The sequence below is a fragment of the Podarcis bocagei genome (genome assembly GCF_964188305.1).
Source record: "Podarcis bocagei genome assembly, chromosome: 3".
Lineage (NCBI taxonomy): Eukaryota > Metazoa > Chordata > Lepidosauria > Squamata > Lacertidae > Podarcis > Podarcis bocagei.
In genome coordinates, this window is record NC_138127.1 from 109,724,039 (window position 1) to 109,744,426 (window position 20,388).

The 20,388-nt window shown below is 48.9% G+C and overlaps 1 protein-coding gene across 5 annotated transcripts in view; it reads right to left on the reverse strand.

Annotated features, from left to right (window-relative positions):
- Positions 1 to 20,388, reverse strand: part of EFR3B (EFR3 homolog B) — a 130,331-nt gene that overhangs the window by 91,756 nt on the left and 18,187 nt on the right. The window contains exon 1 of one of the 5 annotated variants that reach the window (XM_081188513.1): positions 18,618 to 19,260. The exons of 2 other annotated variants lie outside the window; for them this stretch is intronic. In XM_081188513.1, the coding sequence (XP_081044639.1) occupies positions 18,618 to 18,678 (61 nt within the window). In that variant the 5' untranslated portion in view covers positions 18,679 to 19,260. Of the gene's footprint in view, positions 1 to 9,807; positions 9,910 to 18,617; positions 19,261 to 20,388 lie in introns of those variants that run through there. 2 more of the 5 variants (XM_081188512.1, XM_081188516.1) reach the window with 2 other exon arrangements.

Consider the following 20,388-nt stretch of genomic DNA (forward strand, 5'->3'; position numbering starts at 1 on the left):
GCTCTCTGCAGTTTGCATGTGGCTCATCCCCTTCCGCTAATGACTTCTTTAGCCCGGATTCATTCTGGCAGGATTCACAGCAATTAGCATCGCTGGTTTTTAATTGCATTTCACTTCTGCTGTCTCAGGCAGGGTGCAGCTGTCATGGGGGCAGGCCTCTCCGCATAGACCCTGCCTTCCACCCCCTGCCCCACTCTCCAGGAATTGTCAGAAGGGACTGCTAAGTGCTGAGAGACTGCAATGCACACACACACACACACACACACACACACAGACACACACACACACCTGATCCCAGCTGAATGGTTGTCTGTTGCAAGCCCAGCTCCAAGCCCTGCACGTTTTAAGGTGTTTTTTAAAAAGGCAGACCTAAAAGGGTGTCGAAACCGCACAAAACAAAACACAGACCAGAGGAGCAAACAATGATTATCCCCTCCTCGAGGGGAGCATTTGCAAAAGTGGAGGATAGACAGCTTGAGCTTCTCTCCACCAGTACAAAGAAACACAGGTTGGTCCTGATTCTCAGATCAGCAGGTGAGGCTAATAATAATAATAATAATAATAATAATAATAATAATAATATATTATTTATACCCCGCCCATCTGGCTAGGTTTTCTCAGCCACTCTGGGCAGCTTCCAACAAAACACTAAAATACAATAACCTATTAAACATTAAAAGCTTCCCTAAACAGGGCTGCCTTCAGATGTCTTCTAAAAGTCTGGTAGTTATTTTTCTCATCTGGTGGGAGGGCGTTCCACAGGGCAGGCGCCACCACCAAGAAGGCCCTCTGCCTGGTTCCCTGTAACTTGGCTTCTCGCAGTGAGGGAACCTCCAGAAGGCCCTCGGCGCTGGACCTCAGTCAACCTGGGTCTGAACTGCAAACACTTTGGACTGCAGGTAGGTGTTTATTTACTTACACCATTTCTATACCACTTAATATATTAAAAAACATGGTCATCTGTCCTGGGTGCTTCAATTGAGATTCCTGCATTGCAGGGGGTTGGACTAGATGACCCTGGGGGGTCCCTTCCAGGTCTACAATTCTATGATCCTTTGTCGAGGCTCCGTTCTTTTGCTTCTGTGGCTCTGGGAGAACACTTGCTTTAGCTATTTTGCTCTGCAGGCAAATATTCTGGGGTATATCAGCCCTTAGGATAATAGAACTGTAGAGCTGGAAGAGACTCAAAGAGTCCTTTAGTCCAAATGTCTGAAATGCAGGAATCTCAGCTAAAGCATCCAGGATAAAACTTCTGCTTAAAAAGCTCCAACGAAGGTGCGTTCACCACCTCCTGAGCAAGACTGTTCCACTGTCAAACAGCTCTTGCCCTCAGAAATTTCTCCCCGGTGCTTAGAAACCAAACCAATAGGGCCCAGTCATCGTCAACCAGTGCTGTCTGGTGGTTTTGAGCTACAACTCCCATGGGAGTTGTAGTCCCAAACTTCCAGAGGGAACCTCATTGGAGAAGGCTGGGCTACCCAATTTGACCCAGTGGGGTAATGGCAGGCAGCAGGGATTCGTCCTTCTCCAAAAGGTTGCAAACAGCCAAACCAGAAGCAAAACCTGCAACCGCCAGGGAATGGCAATTGTGCCACCCCAAGGGACGCAGGTGGCGCTGTGGGTTAAACCACAGAGCCTAGGACTTGCCGATCAGAAGGTCAGCGGTTCAAATCCCTGCGACGGGGTGAGCTCCCGTTACTCGGTCCCTGCTCCTGCCCACCTAGCAGTTCAAAAGCACGTCAAAAGTGCAAGTAGATAAATAGGTACCGCTCCAGCGGGAAGGTAAACGGCATTTCCGTGCGCTGCTCTGGTTTGCCAGAAGTGGCTTAGCCATGCTGGCCACATGACCCGGAAGCTGTACGCCGGCTCCCTCGGCCAGTAAAGCGAGATGAGTGCCACAACCCCGGAGTCGGCCACGACTGGACCTATCGGTCAGGGGTCCCTTTACCTTTACCTTTAAGGCGACTGCACCCACAAACCTGGTTGCTCTGGAGACATCCCAGCCATGCACTGCGACAAAACAGACCTCTATGAATCAATGCGCAATTGCCAGGCCAGAAATGCAGAAAAGTCGAGGAATAACTCCAGTACCTGGAATTGTACCTGCCTTGCAAGGCTCACGGTAGAAAACTATCTGAGCCCCCCAGGATCGGATCGGCTTGTAAAAGGGATCCCAGCTGAAATGTGCTCTGCAGAGAATCCGCCCCGGGCGGGAAGGCCGGGATCTGGTGGCACCAATGCCCCCTGCCCTCCAGGACGCAGAAGGGACGGGCGCAAATTTAATCATCTCTCCCTGCGCGACGAAGGCTGCAAGGGAAAGAGGGCTTTCGCCAGCTGCCGCAGCCAGATGTTTGACATTAGCAGCCCTCTAAGTGTAAAGGATTTGCCTCTGCGAGCAATGTGGCTTTCGGCGGGGTCAGGGAAGGATAAAACGCAATCGGAATAAGTGTTTTGCAGGATGCGAGCCAAGGAAAGGGAGACCTGCTGGTATTGTGAATCACCAAGCTAGGATGAGCCAGGAAAGGAAGTGGCAGAAGCAAGGAACTTGGGCCGCGAAGACTCTCTGGGTGACCTTGGCACCCTGCAATCGGTGTTACTCAGGTATATAATCTAGGTGCTCAATGGCTCCTTGAACCAAGGTCAGAGTCACCAAAGCGGAATGTCTAGTTGCCATCTTGGGGCAAGGCAGCTCCAAAGTCTCATTTTTGTTGTTGAAGGTTTTTTCTTTTAGCAAAATCGAAAAAACATCTTCAACTTTTCTGTCCGGATTTCCACTTTTTGAAATATGGCAACCCTATGCAACCCTATGGGACGCGGGTGGCGCTATGGGTTAAACCACAGAGCCTAGGGCTTGCCGATCGGAAGGTCGGCGGTTCAAATCCCCGAGACGGGGTGAGCTCCCATTGCTCGGTCCCAGCTCCTGCCCACCTAGCAGTTCAAAAGCACGTCAAAGTGCAAGTAGATAAATAGGTACCACTCCAGCGGGAAGTTAAACGGTGTTTCCATGCATTGCTCTGGTTCGCCAGAAGCGGCTTAGTCCTGCTGGCCACATGACCCGGAAGCTGTACGCCGGCTCCCTTGGCCAATAAAGCGAGATGAGCGCCGCAACCCCAGAGTCAGCCACGACTGGACCTAATGGTCAGGGGTCCCTTTACCTTTACCTTTTATGCAACACTATAAAGTCTCACATGGGATATAACTGATCTATGGAAGGAGCTTTATGATATGAAAATAGGGACGATGCTTGTACTATTGTAACGCAAGAAGACCCTTAATAAGGACATTTTTTAAAAAAAATCACTTACTGCCAGTTCCACAGGGGTTCCAGTATATTTAAGGTGTTGTTACAGAAGTTTCTCCACCTCCCCTTTGATGGTTTTAAACAGGTGTTCTGCTCCTGTGTTTATGCTGGCTTAACATCTCTCTCTGCATCAATAAATCTATATATATGACTTGCATTGTAAAAATAATAAATAAATACATAAATCTGGCAGGTTCAGAGGATGACCTTGAATTGGGTTAAGAACTTGGAGAAGTGAAAGAAGGAAAATTCCCTTGACCCAAGGATAGTCTGCATATATACTGGCCAATTCTGACCTCTTTTTCTTAATGGTGACACGGACCATTCATAACGTAGGAATATTCTTCACAACTGTGAGCAGGGCAGGTGAAGGCAAGAGACAAAAATTCAATACAGTGGTACCTCGGGTTAAGTACTTAATTCGTTCCGGAGGTCCGTAGTTAACCTGAAACTGTTCTTAACCTGAAGCACCACTTTAGCTAATGGGGCCTCCTGCTGCTACCGCACTGCGGGAGCACGATTTCTGTTCTCATCCTGAAGCAAAGTTATTAACCTGAAGCACTATTTCAGGGTTAGCGGAGTCTGTAACCTGAAGCGTATGTAACCTGAAGCGTATGTAACCTGAGGTACCACTGTATATTGAATTGCTGCTCCTGTTTAGGCTGCACAGGAAAAGTGTCTGGGTTCCTGAAATTCATTCTGATTTGTGCAGCTCAAATATAACAGATAGAATTCTAAAGGAGATTGTATTAGTGTGCGAAAACAGCCCAGACCTGAGGGTCCCTGGATGGGTGTCCAATCCTGGCACCCCGACATCTTCACTTGGTCGCATGTGGCCAAGAGCCAGGTGCAAAATGCGCCTGGCTAGTTTCGAACACAGCGTCTGCAATCTAGCAACGCTGATCAACCTCGCAGGGGTGTTATGTAAGAATGACACAGCTGTGGGCACCACGGTTTAAGAAGCTGGAAGATGTGCAGAGCAGGCTGAGCAGGATCATAGAATCATAGAGTTGGAAGAGACCACAAGGGCCATCGAGTCCAACCCCCTGCCAAGCAGGAAACACCATCAGAGCACTCCTGACGTATGGTTGTCAAGCCTCTGCTTAAAGACCTCCAAAGTAGGAGACTCCACCACACTCCTTGGCAGCAAATTCCACTGTCAAACAGCTCTTACTGTCAGGAAGTTCTTCCTAATGTTTAGGTGGAATCTTCTTTCTTGTAGTTTGGATCCATTGCTCCGTGTCCGCTTCTCTGGAGCAGCAGAAAACAACCTTTCTCCCTCCTCTATGTGACATCCTTTTATATATTTGAACATGGCTATCATATCACCCCTTAACCTTCTCTTCTCCAGGCTAAACATGCCCAGCTCCCTTAGCCGTTCCTCATAAGGCATCGTTTCCAGGCCTTTGACCATTTTGGTTGCCCTCCTCTGGACACGTTCCAGTTTGTCAGTGTCCTTCTTGAACTGTGGTGCCCAGAACTGGACACAGTACTCCAGGTGAGGTCTGACCAGAGCAGAATACAGTGGCACTATTACTTCCCTTGATCTAGATGCTATACTTGATCTAGATGCTATACTCCTATTGATTGGATGACCAAGGGTCTTAAGACCAGGCCTTATGAGAGATGTTTAGCCTGGAAAAGAGTTAAACATGAGAGCCATCTTTGGATATCTGAAGCACTGTCAAACGGAAAGCTTTGTTTTCTGCTCCTCCAGGGGACCCAAAGGACATCTAGTCCAACCCCCTGCAAGGCAGGATCCGTGGGGAAGGAAAAGAACGGATAGGAGTTGTGCAAGAACGTGGAGGCTTTCCCATTTCCAGTGGAGGCTGTGCAGGAAAAAAATCCTGGGGAAATTGCGCTCCAAATTGTGGTTTGAGCTCGGCACACAGCTCCCCTTGAATTATCTGAGGACAAGGGAGAGATATTTTGGCAAAGCGCCCACAAGGCAGCAATCCATCGACACTCGACAGAACGCAAAGACGTCACTGCGGCGGAGATGTCAAGCAGACGGATTTGGGAAGGAATCCAGCAAATTATACCATGTTTGCAAATTGCACGCCAGCTTTTTACAACTAGCTATACAGTATATAGATAAGGTGACAAAAAGGCCAGTTAAACTTTAATGTTCATTTATGCAGCACTTTTTAAACACAGGCTTGCAGACAAGTCGTACTCAGGTTTACAAGCCCTCAAATGAATTTAATCCCACCGTCGCTATCAGCCTGCATTAAAAATATGAATGGGATGTCTTCCAAGAGAGACTGCCAAGAGGAAGTCTCTGGCATTGCTCGACTTGAAGGCTCCCGGATGCTCCCTGGAAAAGCAGCAAGGCAGTTTGGCTGCCCTTACTGGGAAAATGGCAAATGGATGACCTCAATGAGCCCATTTTACAGATGGAGAACTGAGGCGAGGCTAAGAAACAGGACTGGCCCACTGCCGTCATGGCAAACTATCCTAAAGGAAGACTTCTGAGCTGAGGTTGGATGGCCATCTGTCGGGGATTCCTTAGCGGTGGTTCCTGCACATTCCAGGGGGCTGGACTAGATGGCCCTTTGGTGTCCCTTTCACCTCTACAGTGCTGTGATTCTGTGGTCCAGCTAAACTGCAGCAAGTCTCTTTTGTTAACTGGGGATCTCTCTCCTCGGTAGCTATTCCATATTAAGGACTGATCTTCCGAAGGAAATGGAATATTCCACAAAGCAAGGGTTAAGTACTGCAGTTGAGATGCACTGCCATATCAAAATCCCAAAACAAGCCCAGCCCCAATATCACAGTTTATTCACGAAACATGATTCACCCATGACTGGGATGCAAGCCAAAATAGATCAAGCCAAAAAAGGAAGAAGGAAAAAACACAACCCCAAAGGTTGCAGTGGTATTTGCATCGATCTTTGAACTCATCTTTACTCCCTCCACTACGGATCAGGCACAGAACGTTCGTGGACATTCAAACAGAAAGAGTCGGTCACAGACAAAACTGCCCTGCAAGCAGAGATGCAGCAGCTAAGGAGCTCCTGGCTCAGGGCAGCAGAGCAAAACCAGCCAACGAAACACTGGGGAAGTGGCAATCCTAGGAGGACGTATTTTCAGCTCACCAACCAACCAGATTCGTGCATCGCCGGAGGTTAGACTAGATGACCCTTCCTAGTCTGAGTCTCTGGGTTGCAATGGAACGACGACAAAATCAGCCTCAGAAAGAAGGCTCTCTTGGCTCAGCGTTCACAAGGAATCTCAGAGTTTGACGCAGCAGAAGCCGGCTAGGTGTGTGCGAACCTTGTGCAAATGCCCCCCCCCCCCCAGTTGCCTTTGCAAGCCCTGATTCAGAAACATCTTCCTGTTGCAACTCTGGAGAAAGACCATGGTACCTGCTCACCTCAAAACCTTGGTTTATTACCCCTCTTAAGGCTCCCAAATTATTTGAATTCCTTAACTTCTTCGGCTCATAGATATGCCTTTGTAAAGGCAAGATTCAACACCTTCCCATCGAACGTGCTGAGAAATAGATTCTCCAATGGACAGATATCGCTTTTATGTGATTGTAATTGTGGGGCACCGGAATCGTTGCATCACATAATCTTTGATTGTGCTTCTCACTCATCGGCCAGGAGCAAGTTTCTTGATCCATATCTAAAGGGAATCGCCGATGATTCGAATGAAGCCAAACTGAGATATCTACTAAATGATGAAGACCCCCTAAGATCACTTACGGTTGCCAGATTCTTGATCAGCGTCCTATCCCTAAAGAAGAAAAACGGACTCCTGTGCGGCTCGGATAACCCTTTTAAACCATGATCTATGTTTTAGGATGTAACTAGGTGATACCACCACTGATGTCTTTTATTAATTTATGAGCAGAGGGCGATGTTTATGTTGCAAATTTATTGTAATGTATGCTGTTGGTCTTTTGCTTATTTTGCTTTGGTTCTTGTCTGTTTTTGTAAGTTTTTGGCTGTTTTAAATTTGGAGGTTTAAGTATATATATGTTGGTGGGAAATTGTCGTGTGACAGGCCAATGGCCGTAATAAATATCAATCAATCAATCTGGAGAAAGACGAGCTGCATCACTGAAGCTGGCTTTCGGAGGGGGCTGCGGGAGCTGACCTGCTATCTGCAGGATCGGGGCCCTGGGATGGCATTGCTCGCCAGACAAACCTGAACAGGAGGGGGGGGGTAACCATTCCCAGATTCACACACACACACACACACACACAAAGCAGATTGTAAACACAGACCCACAGCTGCAAATGCTGCATTGCAGTGGGGTTGGACTAGATGACCCCTGGGGGCCCCCATGATTCTATGATAACAGAGGACCCCCCACATACACCCAATTGCACAGATTACCCCCCCAAAAAATCCCACAGACCAACCTCTCCTGGATTTGCACCCCCAGAGCAAGGCAGCTGCAGACACCAGGCTGCGTTATTGCAAGCAAAATATGGGGGGGGGGGCAGAATTGGGACCCATTGAATATGGCATTCCAAGGGAATTAAGTAACAACACAGGGTTTTTTGTGGGGGGGGGGAGGGAGCAGTGGCCAAAAATAGTTGCCTGCTGGAAAGGGAGAAAAATTCCATCAGTGAAAGACTGGTAAATTAAATTTTGTGAATACATAAATCTGGCAAGACTCACGGCATTCATAAGGGGACAATCGGACCAGAAATTATTAAAAGAATGGGGTTGTGCTAAAGAGTATATGAAAAAACATTGTTCTGGATTAAGTATATTGGTGTGTAATGAATGGTGCTTTACAGGGTTAAAGAAAAATAAAAATGGTGTTTTTAAAAAAAGTACAAAGTAATCTAATTAGACACAACAATATAGTAAGAGTAAATTTTTTGAGGTCTTAGAACAAAGGAAGTCAATACGTGTTTATGTACGTAATGATATGGTTTTTATCTGTAGATGTGTGCTTTTTCGTTTATGTTTTGTTTAGTTTTGTTTCCTTTGGTTTTTGTTTCCTTTTTCTTTTTTTTCTTTTTTTTGTATGTTCCTTTTTTTTGTATAGTATTATTTTGGATTCAATGTTTGTAATTTTTGTTATGATTCTGCATTGAAAATAAAAAAAATTAAAAAAACAAATTGTTGCCTGCGCAGCAGAAGCGTTCCCTGGTCTCCAGCAGAGGCTACAACTTTTGTTCAATAGGCTGTCAATACAAGAGGGGATTTTTATTTTTGCGGGCGGGGGGGGGGGGAGATTAACCCTTTGATGCCCTTAAATTCTCTGCAGAGCTCTATTCTACTGGACTCCAGCCTTGGAGTCCTTTGTAGTCTTTCGGAGTTCCAGGGAAATTGGGGGGGGGGGATGGAAACTGGAGGAAAGGAAATGCCGTGATATTTTTTTGGGGGGGGGGCGGTCATAAAAAGACAACTTTAAGGGGGCTGGACTAGATGACCCTTGGTGCCCCTTCCAACTCTACATTTCCACAATTTCTTCTCCATGTCCCTGTGGAGCCACCCGAACAAGACCTTGCATGCTCCGTAACACCAAAGAAACTCCCCTGTCAGTCTTGATTTCTACCTGCGGGGAATTCTCTTTCATGCCTTTTTTTTTGGGAGAGCAGGGGATGATTTTAAACTGCCATCTGAAGCTGGATGCGGGGCGGGGGGGGCACAGTTCGGACACACGCCGGACCTGTGGACCACACTACCCAGTTACATTATTTTTTTTAAAAAAATAATCCTTTCTTTCTTTCTTTTTCAATATCAGCCCTTGCGGATATTGTGATTTTCAGAAGGGGGGGGGGGAGGAGGGACAAGGAGGAGAGGGGGCTGCTTAACTCTTTCCTTCCCAGTCAGCCCCCCCCCTCCGTTTTGCATAGAACTGCTTCTCCCAGCAGCTTCAGTGCAGAACATAGCTGTCAACGTTCCCCCCCCCTGCCGCCTTTTTAAGGGAAATTCCCTTATTCCGAATAGGATTCCTCACCAGAAAAGGGAAAAGTTGACAGGTATGGTGCAGAAACGCCACGAGATACCTATTTATCAGGCCTTGGAGATTTTTTTTTTTTGGGGGGGACGCTCTTCTTTGCGAGACCCCCCCCCCAAAAAAAAATAAACACGCCCAACAACAACAACAACCAAGCAGAACTGGGGAGATCTTGTTTCCTGGGGCCAGAACTGATGAAAGACCGCTTTATTTATTTCTTCTTTCCTGACACAGCCGCGCAACGCTCCCCGCATCCCTCGAGCATCTTTTTCAGATGGGGGGGGGGCAGCGATGCTTGCCTGTTCCCCTGCATCTTTCTGGTGGGCGAGGCGACCCCTAGGAGGTGTAGCTGGAAAGTGACCTTCTTGGGCGGAATTGGGGGGGGGACAGGGGGATGATGGCACGATCAACATTTCACCCCCACCCACTCCAAAAAAAGAGAGAAAACCAGGCAGAAAGGAAAAGGAAAAAGCAAAACCCGCAGCAAACGGAGGGTCCAAGGTGCCAGTCCCTGGTGATGTCGGGGAAAAGGAGAGCCAAGCGGGAACCCCCCCCCCCATCGCGCGCCCCCCCTTACCGTACATGGCTCGCCAGCGGAGCCCCGGCTCGCCGCGCCCGCTCCGCCGCGCTCCCCTGCTCGCTCTGCGGCGCCGCTCATTCACCGCCGCGGCGGAGACCCGGAGAAGGCGGAGACAGGCGGGCATGAATGAACGGGGGGGGGGGTTCTTCTGCGCGTGGGCGGAGAGAGGGTGGGTGGGGGTCCTCAGTTAGACGCGCCCCTCTGGAAGAGTGGGGGGGGTGTCTCTGGTACCCTGAGGAGGGGCTTCGGGGAGAGAGTGGTGGGCTTGGGAAATGGGATCCCCAGAGGCCATCTAGTCCATCCCTCGGGGGGGGGTGTCCTCGGTTAGACACGCCCCTCTCGGGGGGAGTCGGAGGAGAGGGGGTCTCTGGTACCCTGAGGAGGGGCTTCAGGGAGAGAGTGGTGGGCTTGGGAGGAGGGATGCCCAGAGGCCATCTAGTCCATCCCTCGGGGAGGGGTGTCCTCGGTTAGACACGCCCCTCTCGGGGGGAGTCGGAGGAGTGCGGGTCTCTGGTACCCTGAGGAGGGGCTTCAGGGAGAGAGTGGTGGACTTGGGATGAAGGATTCCCAGAGGCCATCTAGTCCATCCCTGGGGGGGGGTGTCCTCGGTTAGACACGCCCCTCTCAGGGGGAGTCGGAAGAGCGGGGGGGGGGTCTCCGGTACCCTGAGGAGGGGCTTCAGGGAGAGAATGGTGGGCTGCAAGGCAGGAATCGCAGGTAAGGGGATCCCTGGAAGGTGGATGTCTGATTCAAAACCTCCAGTGAATTGCAGGATGGTGAAATTATTATTATTATTATTATTATTATTATTATTATTATTATTATTATTATTACTATTATTTAGTATTTATACTCTGCCCATCTGGCTGGACTTCCCCAGCCACTCTGGGCGGCTTCCAACAAAATATTAAAATACCGTAATGCATCAAACATTAAAAACTTCCCTATACAGGGCTGCCTTCAGATGTCTTCTAAAAGTCTGGTACGGTGGTACCTCGGGTTAAGTACTTAATTCGTTCTGGAGGTCCGTTCTTAACCTGAAACTGTTCTTAACCTGAAGCACCACTTTAGCTAATGGGGCCTCCCGCTGCTGCCGTGCCACCCGAGCACGATTTCTGTTCTCATCCTGAAGAAAAGTTCTAAACCTGAAGCACTATTTCTGGGTTAGTGGAGTCTGTAACCTGAAGCGTATGTAACCTGAAGCGTGTGTAGCCCGAGGTACCACTGTAGTTGTTGTTCTCTTTGACATCTGGTGGGAGGGCGTTCCACAGGGCAGGTGTCACTACCGAGAAGGCCCTTTGCCTGGTTCCCTGTAACTTGGCCTCTCGCAGTGAGGGAACTGCCAGAAGGCCCTTGGTGCTGGACCTCAGTGTCCAGGCAGAACGATGGGGGTGGAGACGCTCCTTCAGGGATACTGGACCAAGGCCGTTTAGGGCTTTAAAGGTCAGCACCAACACTTTGAATTGTGCTCGGAAACGTACTGGGAGCCAATGTAGGTCTTTCAAGACCGGTGTTATGTGGTCTCGGCGGCCGCTCCCAGTCCCCAGTCTAGCTGCCACATTCTGGATTAGTTGTAGTTTCCGCATCACCTTCAAAGGTAGCCCCACATAGAAGGAATGGTGGAAGGGATGGTGGAAGCATTGGAAGGGGTCCTGGGGGTCATCTAGTCCAGCCCCCTGCGATGCAGGAGTCCCTGACAGACGGACCCCTAACTGCTGTCCTTCTGCCCCCACACCTGTATGATATGTGTTGGGTGGAGAGGGAAGAGGTGTGGGCAATTTCTGGAAATCGCCATGTTGATCTTATAAAATCCAAGAACCATTGAACTGTAGGGTTCGAAAGGACCCCAGGGGTCATCTAGACCAACCCCGGCGATGGAGGCATCTCAGCTGAAGCATCCATGACAGGTGGCCCTCCAACCTCTGCTTAAAAACCTTCAAGGAACTAGAAGAGGCCACAGCTTCCTGAGAGAGACTGTCCCACTGCCGAAAAGGTCTTGCCATCAGAAAGTTCTTCATAATGTCTAGTGAGAATCTCCTTTCTTGTGACTTGAAGAAGTCATAATAATAATAATTTATTATTTATACCCTGCCCATCTGGGTGGGTTTCCCCAGCCGCTCTGGGCGGCTTCCAACAAAATGTTAAAATACAGTAATGCATCAAACATTACAAGCTTCCCTAAAGAGGGCTGCCTTCAGATGTCTTCTAAGTCTGGTAGTTGTTTTTCTCTTTGACATCTGGTGGGAGGACGTTCCATAGGGCGGGCGCCACTGCTGAGAAGGCCCTCTGCCCGGTTCCCTGTAGCCTCCCTTCTCGCAGTGAGGGAACCGCCAGAAGGCCCTTGGAGCTGGACCTCAGTGTCTGGATAGAATGATGGGGGTGGAGACACTCCTTCAAGAAACCTTTGATTCAGAAATTGGGCTCCTGGGCCTGGAAGAAATCTCTCTCCTCCTGGCTTCTGCCAAGCTAACTTGGACTGGATGACTCCAGGGGTATCTTCCAACTCTACACTTCGCGGAAACTGCAGGGGAAATTACATATATCAACAGTGGGAAATCTCTCCCAAAGCCCTCCTCTTCTATTGACTGCAGCACAGCTGAAATCTCCCCCTGCTCAAACGTTATATACAGTATATAAAAAGTGAAATTGGCATGATATTAGTTTTTGTATCTATACTGGGGCACAGGCTCATTTAGCGTCATCAGCAGATATGCAGATATCTGACTCATTCACGACTATATTGAAGCTTCATTCTCCTTTGTGATGTAACTCACAGGTGGGGAATACTGGTACAGTATTTTTTATAATTATTTACTGTTTGTATGAGTCAATACCTTATTATCCCTTTAGAATTGCCCTGGATCTCTGTACATTTGTCCTCCCATTTTTGACTCCGTTTTCGTTTTTGTTGTTATGTTTGCACTTCGTTTGTTTGTTAATAAATCAGTGTATTGGTTTTAGAATGCTGTGTTACTTTTATTGTTTTTAGCTGCTCTGAGCCCGGCCTCAGCAGGGGAGGGCGGGATATAAATGAAATTATTTTATTATTATTATTTTAAAAAGTGAAATGGGAATTTCAGATTTCAGATAATAAAAAAACATGTCACTTCTGAATTTTAATTTTGAGGGGGATGTCTTAAAAACAACAACCCCAATTTAAAACAAAAGCGAAAGCCACACTTCTAAACCTTCCGGCTTATGATGCCTAAGGCAATCATGTTTTGAAAAATCCATTGTGGCTCTGCCTCACTCCTGCTGTCCCTCAGATCCAGCAGCAAATATTACTGCAAATGTTAGGGTCTCAAATTTGGAGACATACAGCCTGGGGTATTTTTTCCTCCTGAATAAATTGGGACGATCTGCTTCTCAACGGCTTCTTCCTCTGCTGTTGAAATTCTCCATCTGAAACAGGAACCCACAATCGGAGCAGAATTGCGGATTTTGCTTCAGAATTATCTCTCTCTCTCTTTGCAGGCGAGGTAGGGGGACGGGACTCACTGACTGCATCACTGGGTGACGTCAGCAAAAGCTCCAGGGGGGGTGTTGGGGGGGGGGGCGGACGGGTGGAGGGAGGATCAGCTCAGCCTCAGCTCCGGACCGCAAGGGCTATTTATACATCTGCTGGTGGAGAGCAAGGACTGCGCCGGATATTCAAATGCACCAGAGATTTCCTTGCTCAGGTAGCCTAAGAAACTGGAAGACAGCAGGGGGAGGGGGAAAACAGCTCATGATACGTATAAATGATGTCTTCTGGGGCGGGGGGGGGTGTGTGAGAGCAAAGCAGGCCGGGGGGGTGACACGTTGCGCAATGCTCCTTTGCATGGGTGTAACCAGGATTTCCCAGTAGTGATGTATGGAAGTGAGAGCTGGCCCATCAAGAAGGCTGATCGCGGAAGAATGGATGCTTTTGAATTCTGGTGCTGGAGGAGACTCTTGAGAGTCCCATGGACTGCAAGAAGATCAAACCTCTTAAGGAAATCAGCCCTGAGTGCTCACTGGAAGGACAGATCGTGAAGCTGAGGCTCCAAGACTTTGGCCACCTCATGAGAAGAGAAGACTCCCTGAAAAAGACCCTGATGTTGGGAAAGATGGAGGGCACAAGGAGAAGGGGACGACAGAGGACGAGATGGTGGGACAGTGTTCTTGAAGCTACCAGCATGAGTTTGACCAAACTGCGGGAGGCAGTGGAAGACAGGCGTGCCTGGCGTGCTCTGGTCCAGGGGGTCACGAAGAGGCGGACACGACTAAGCGACTAAACAACAACAACCAGGATTTTGGTTGGGGGGCAGCCAAAATTGTTGAGCTTTTTTTATGTCCTTAAAAAGGACATTATGTGGGGCAGGCTTCTGGGGATGCCTGGACAGTTAAGTCCAGTCAAAGGCGACTATGGAGTTGCGGCTCTCATCTCGCTTTCAGGCCGAGGGAGCCAGTGTTTGTCCACAGACAGCTTTCCAAGTCATATGGCCAGCAGGACTAAACTGCTTCTGGTGCAACGGGACACTGTGATGGAAACCAGAGCGCACGGAAACGCCATTTACCTTCATGTCGCAACGGTACCCCTTTATCTACTTGCACTGGCGTGCTTTCAAACTGCTAGGTTGGCAGGAGCTGGGACAGAGCAACAGGCGCTCACCCTGTCGTGGGGATTCGAACCGCCGACCTTCCAATCAACAAGCCCAAGAGGCTCAATGGTTTAGACAACAGCGCTACCCATGTCCCCCTATAAGCAACTTATTGTAGCACCACACAGAGCACAAAAAACAGAGCATCGCTGAGCATGCACAGAGGGCATTTTCAAAAGCGTTGAGCAAGAATGGTCTGAGCCTTTCCCCTATCAGACCAGACCAAGGATCCAACGTGCCCCCCATTCCATTCTCAACAGTGGCCACCAGAAACCCACACTAGGAAGCCCCCAGAAGAGCATGGCAGCAACAGCCACCCCATTCAATTTGCCCCCCAAAACTGGTTGTCTGAGATACACTGATCTTGGAAGTTCCATTTTTGTTATCATACCCAACAGCCATGGCAGCCCTCTCCTGCTTTTAGAGTTCATCTGATCCTTTTGTGAAGTCCTCACCCAAATCCATGGCCCATTTTGCTTCTGTAGACACTGCCCACCAAAGGCGGGGGAAAGAGAGTTGATGAGCTTTGTCCCCATCGCAAGTCTTTGAGTGATTCTGGATGGGTAACAGATTCTAGGGAAATTGAATTGGTCTTCAGGGGGGTGTTTGCAAAATTGCTTACTGCATGGGATATTAATTTTAGGGCCTAAATTACTCCTAGGTGAATTTAGCTAGAGGGGATCAGGGGTGATAATGCATCATAGAGTTGGATGGGACACCACAGGTCATCTAGTCCAACCCCCTGCGATGCAGAAATCTCAACTAAAGCATCCCTGGTAGATGACTATCCAACTTCTGCTTAAAAACCTTCAAGGAAGGAGAGTCCACAACCTTCTGAGAGAGTCTGTTCCACCATTGAACAGCTCTTACTGTCACAAAGTTCTTCCTAATGTTTAGTCTGAATCTCCTTTCTTGGAACTTGAAGCCATGGGTTCGAGTCCTACCCTCCGGAGCAGGAGAAAACAAGCTTGCTCCATCTTTCATGGGACAGCCCTTGAGATATTTGAAGATGGCTATCCTATCGCCTGGGGCACGGGTGGAGCTGTGGGTTAAACCACAGAGCCTAGGACTTGCCGATCAGAAGGTCGGCGGTTCGAATCCCCGCAACAGGGTGAGCTCCCGTTGTTCGGTCCCTGCTCCTGCCAACCTAGCAGTTCAAAAGCATGTCAAAGTGCAAGTAGATAAATAGGTACCGCTCTGGCAGGAAGGTAAACAGCGTTTCTGTGTGCTGCTCTGGTTCGCCAGATCTGGAGCACTTTGGGTGGGAAAGGAGCTGCCTTGCCTTCTAGGACACTTAAAGTCTATCTTTGCAAAACTGTTACGCAATTCTGTGCCTCGGCGCCTCAATTTTGGAAATCCCAGCAAGTAAGACACACATCCCTTTTGCAGTTGCCCACAGCTAAGAATCCAACTGCTTTCCTTTCGCTCTCTTCGGCACTGGCTGAACTTTCCCCCAACTCAGTGGTTCTCAGACTTTTTCCTCTGCTTTTCCCACACTCTCAGAATGAAAATCTGCTTGCTCCACACTGATTGTTTCATTGATAAGAAATACATTGGAAAACAAAAAGAAACAATTCATTGCAGCGCTTGATTTCTAACACAGAGCACAACTGCTTTATAATATGCTCATGGGGCATCCAGAATGCATGAAATTATGCAGCTACGTAATCCTTCCCAAAATATAATTCGAAACGAGCCTCTTACATACGTACCTTAAGCAGGTCTGCAAACTCACTGAGAGGTGTGAGCTTGCTTTTGCCAGATAATCTCATTTGTATTAGGTCTAATTTGAGTCAAACTCTCCTCTCCTCAGCAACGCAAAGAAACCTTTCTCTTTTCTGATCTGTCATATTTGTCAGAGTCGGACATCCCAGCTCACAGCAATATGTGGTGGAGAAGTGTAGAAGAATAGCCAATGCTCTTGAAGAGAGGCGAGGGTACTGTTTCTGGTCGTGTATCCAAAAAAATAAAATAAAAATGAAATGAAATTATCTGGGTACTCTACTATACTGCAGTGAAATGTTTAAATGTTTATTTGATTGTCCTCAAATCTTGACACTTCTTCACACACCATCATCAATATTAAGCACAAGGTTTCTAGGGGGCGAAGGAAACTTAGGAAGCTGCATGACAAACCAGGTGTCAAAAAAGACTACAGTGGTGCCTCGCAAGGCAAAATTAATTCGTTCCGCAAGTTTTTTCTTCCTGCGAGTTTTCCGTCTTGCGAAGCACGGTTTCCCATAGGAATGCATTGAAAATCAATCAATGCGTTCCTATGGAGACCGTCCGGGGACAGAGGGGAAGCGCCGCGCGCCTTCCCCTCTGTCCCCGGACCTGTTTTAAAGCAAGGGAAGGGGCAGCAGGGAGAATAACTTCTCCCCGTTGCCGCCCCTTGGTTCAAAAGGGGTCCAGGGAGAGACCCCTCTGTCCCCGGAGATTGTGGGGCTGGCAACGGGGAGAAGCGATCTTCTCCCCGCCGCCCCTTGCTTCAAAAGAGGTCCGGGGACAGCGGGGAAGACGCGCTGCGCTTCCCTGCTATCCCCGGAGCTTGCGGGGCAAGCTTCGTTTTGCGAAGCAAGCCCATAGGGAAATGCGTCTTGCGAAGCGGCTAAGAAAACGAAAAACTCCTTCGTCTAGCGAGTTTTTCATCTTCCGAGGCGTTCGTCTTGCGGGGCACCACTGTACAGTGGTACCTCAGGTTAAGCACTTAATTCGTTCCGGAGGTCTGTACTTAACCTGAAACTGTTCTTAACCTGAAGCACCACTTTAGCTAATGGGGCCTCCTGCTGCTGCCGTGCCGCCGCTGCACAATTTCTGTTCTTAACCTGACGCACTATTTCTGGGTTAGCAGAGTCTGTAACCAGAAGCTTATGTAACCCAAGGTACCACTGTATATATGTATGCTACTACTGCGGTCCGTGTTTTGTTAGCCCCAAAATGGAAAATGAGAGAGATACCAACTAAAGAAGAATGGCAACTTTAACTGACGCACAGCTTGCAAACTTAACGTGTAGAATAAGAGAACAAGAAGAACACACCTTTAAAGAAGAGTGGAAAATGCCTATGAATATATGAGTGAAAATGGTGTTCATTTAAAAATGCTGGCAGCCTTAAGATAAATTCAACAGTGTAAATAAGTTTTGATGGATGTAAAGGCTTCCCTAAACAGGGCTGCCTTCAGATGTCTCCTAAAAATCTGGTAGTTGTTCTTCTCTTTGACATCTGGTGGGAGGGTGTTCCACAGGGCGGGTGCCACTACCGAGAAGGCCCTCTGCCTGGTTCCCTGTAATCTCGCTTCTCGCAATGAGGAAAGCGCCAGAAGGCCCTCGGCGCTGGATCTCAGTGTTCGGGCAGAATGATGGGGGTGGAGATGCTCCTTCAGGTATACTGGACCGAGGCCGTTTAGGGCTTTAAAGGTCAGCACCAACACTTTGAATTGTGCTCGGAAACATACTGGGAGCCAATGTAGGTCTTTCAAGACCGGTGTTATGTGGTCTCGGAAGCCACTCCCAGTCACCAGTCTGCTGCCGCATTCTGGATTAGTTGTAGTTTCTGAGTCACCTTTAAAGGTAGCCCCACATATCCAAAAACACTGCATTGTGATCAGAGCAAGTCTTAGGACAAATTTCAGTTTTAATAATCCTAGGAACCAAGTCTCTTGATCTCCATAAGTAATCATTGCAGTAGTCTAAGCGAGAGATAACTAAAGCATACACCACTCTGGCGAGACCGTCCGCAGGCAGATAGGGTCTCATCCTGTGTACCAGATGGAGCTGGTAGACAGCCGCCCTGGAAACAGAATTGACCTGCACCTCCATGGACAGCTGTGAGTCCAAAATGACTCACCTGGTCCTTCAGGGGCAGTTACCCCATTCAGGACCAGGGAATCCTCCACACCTGCCTGCCTCCTGTCCTCCCAAAAACAGTACTTTTGTCTTGTCAGGATTCAACTTCAATCTGTTAGCCGCCATCTACGTTGCAGCGGGTTGGACTAGATGATTTCTGGGGGTCCCTTCCAACTCTACAGTTCTACAGTCTCACAAGTGTCATGCCCAGGTTGACGCAAGGAGCCTGTGTCAGAGGCCGGCAACAGAGCCCAAGACCCCTACAGCCCCATAACCCCATCCTCTCACTCTCTCCTCATTGCATGCTCCCCCGGCGGCCATGCAAGCGTCTCGGCTTTACCGTTGCAAATGTGTCGGTCCACGGCCGCCGTGCAATCCACCAGGCCTCTCCGGCAGGCCATGATGCTCCCTCTGGCCTGCAGGCAAAGCAGCTGTGCCTCCTCCTCCTGCTCCCTCCAACAAGAAGGTCTTGCTCGCTGTCAGGCTTGCAAGCTGCCCTGGTTAATTAATATGTGGTCCTTCCTTCCTCTCCCTTGCACCTCTCAAAACTGCTGCGCTGTGCCGGAGGGTGGTGGGGTGGGGAGAGATGATGGGGGGAGCACCCGACACAGCAAACTGGGGCATCAGCACCTCCCAGCCCTCTGCTTCTTCAAGGACTAGATTCTGCTGTTCCAGCTTCTTCTCCTTCCCTTTTCAAGGGCTTCTGTTTACTTCTTGCTTTCTCAGCCAAGGATTTAGTAACCTTCTCATTCTGCCTCATCAGGAATCCAGGCTCTCTACCCTACTGGCTTCCTTTTGATCCCTCTCTTCTCTCAGTTACAAGAGGCATCAGCATGGATTCCTCTATCTCGCCTCTCCTTTATTGAACCCTTAGCTGAACAGCTGTCAATCACAGCGAGAGAGGAAATCAGGAGGGAGGAGGCATCCTTGAAAGGAGGGGACCCTTCGCTCGCCAGGGCTGCCTTGTGTTAAAAATTAAACGGAGCAATGCTAAATGGTCTTTTTTGTGTGAATGGGAGGCGTAGGGAAAGCTGGAGAGGGGAGGGGATTGCAGAAGGGCTGTGAGATCACTGGCAGGACACGTGCTCTGCATGCAGAAGGCTCCAGGTTCAAGCCTCAATGGCAGTATCTCCATAGGCAGTGTGGCGTTTGTGGGCTAGGACCTGAGAGAGATCAGGGTTCAAATCTGTGGAGCTCAGTGGGTGGGCTTGGGTTTGCTGCTGCCTCTCAGCCGAACCTGCCTTGCAGGTATTAATGATGATGATGATGATGATGTTGATGATGATAATAATAATAATTATTTATTATTTATACCCCGCCCATCTGGCTGGGTTTCCCCAGCCACTCTGGGCGGCTTCCAACAAAACACTAAAATACAATAACCTATTAAACATTAATAATAATAATAATAATAATAATAATAATAATAATAATAATAATAATTTATTTATACCCCGCCCATCTGGCTGGGCCTCCCCAGCCACTCTGGGCGGCTTCCATAGAAACCAAAAATACAGTCAAATGTCACACGTTAAAAACTTCCCTGAACAGGGCTGCCTTAAGATGTCTTCTGAATGTCAGGTAGTTATTTATCGCTTTGACATCTGCTGGAAGGGCGTTCCACAGGGCAGGTGCCACCACCAAGAAGGCCCTCTGCCTGGTTCCCTGTAGCTTTGCTTCTCACAATGAGGGAACCGCCAGAAGGCCCTCGGCGCTGGACCTCAGCGTCTGGGCAGAATGATGGGGGTGGAGACGCTCCTTCGGGTATACTGGGCCGAGGCCATTTAGGGCTTTCAAGGTCAGCACCAACACTTTGAATTGTGCTCGGAAACATACTGGGAGTCAATGTAGGTCTTTCAAGACCGGTGTTATATGGTCTCGGCCGCCGCCCCCAGTCACCAGTCTAGCTGCCGCATTCTGGATTAGTTGTAGTTTCCGAGTCACCTTCAGAGGTAGCCCCACATAGAGTGCATTGCAGTAGTCCAAGCGGGAGATAACCAGAGCATGCACCACTCTGGCGAGACAGTCCGCAGGCAGATAGGGTCTCAGCCTACGTACCAGATGGAGCTGGTAAACAGCTGCCCTGGACACAGATTTGACCTGTGCCTCCA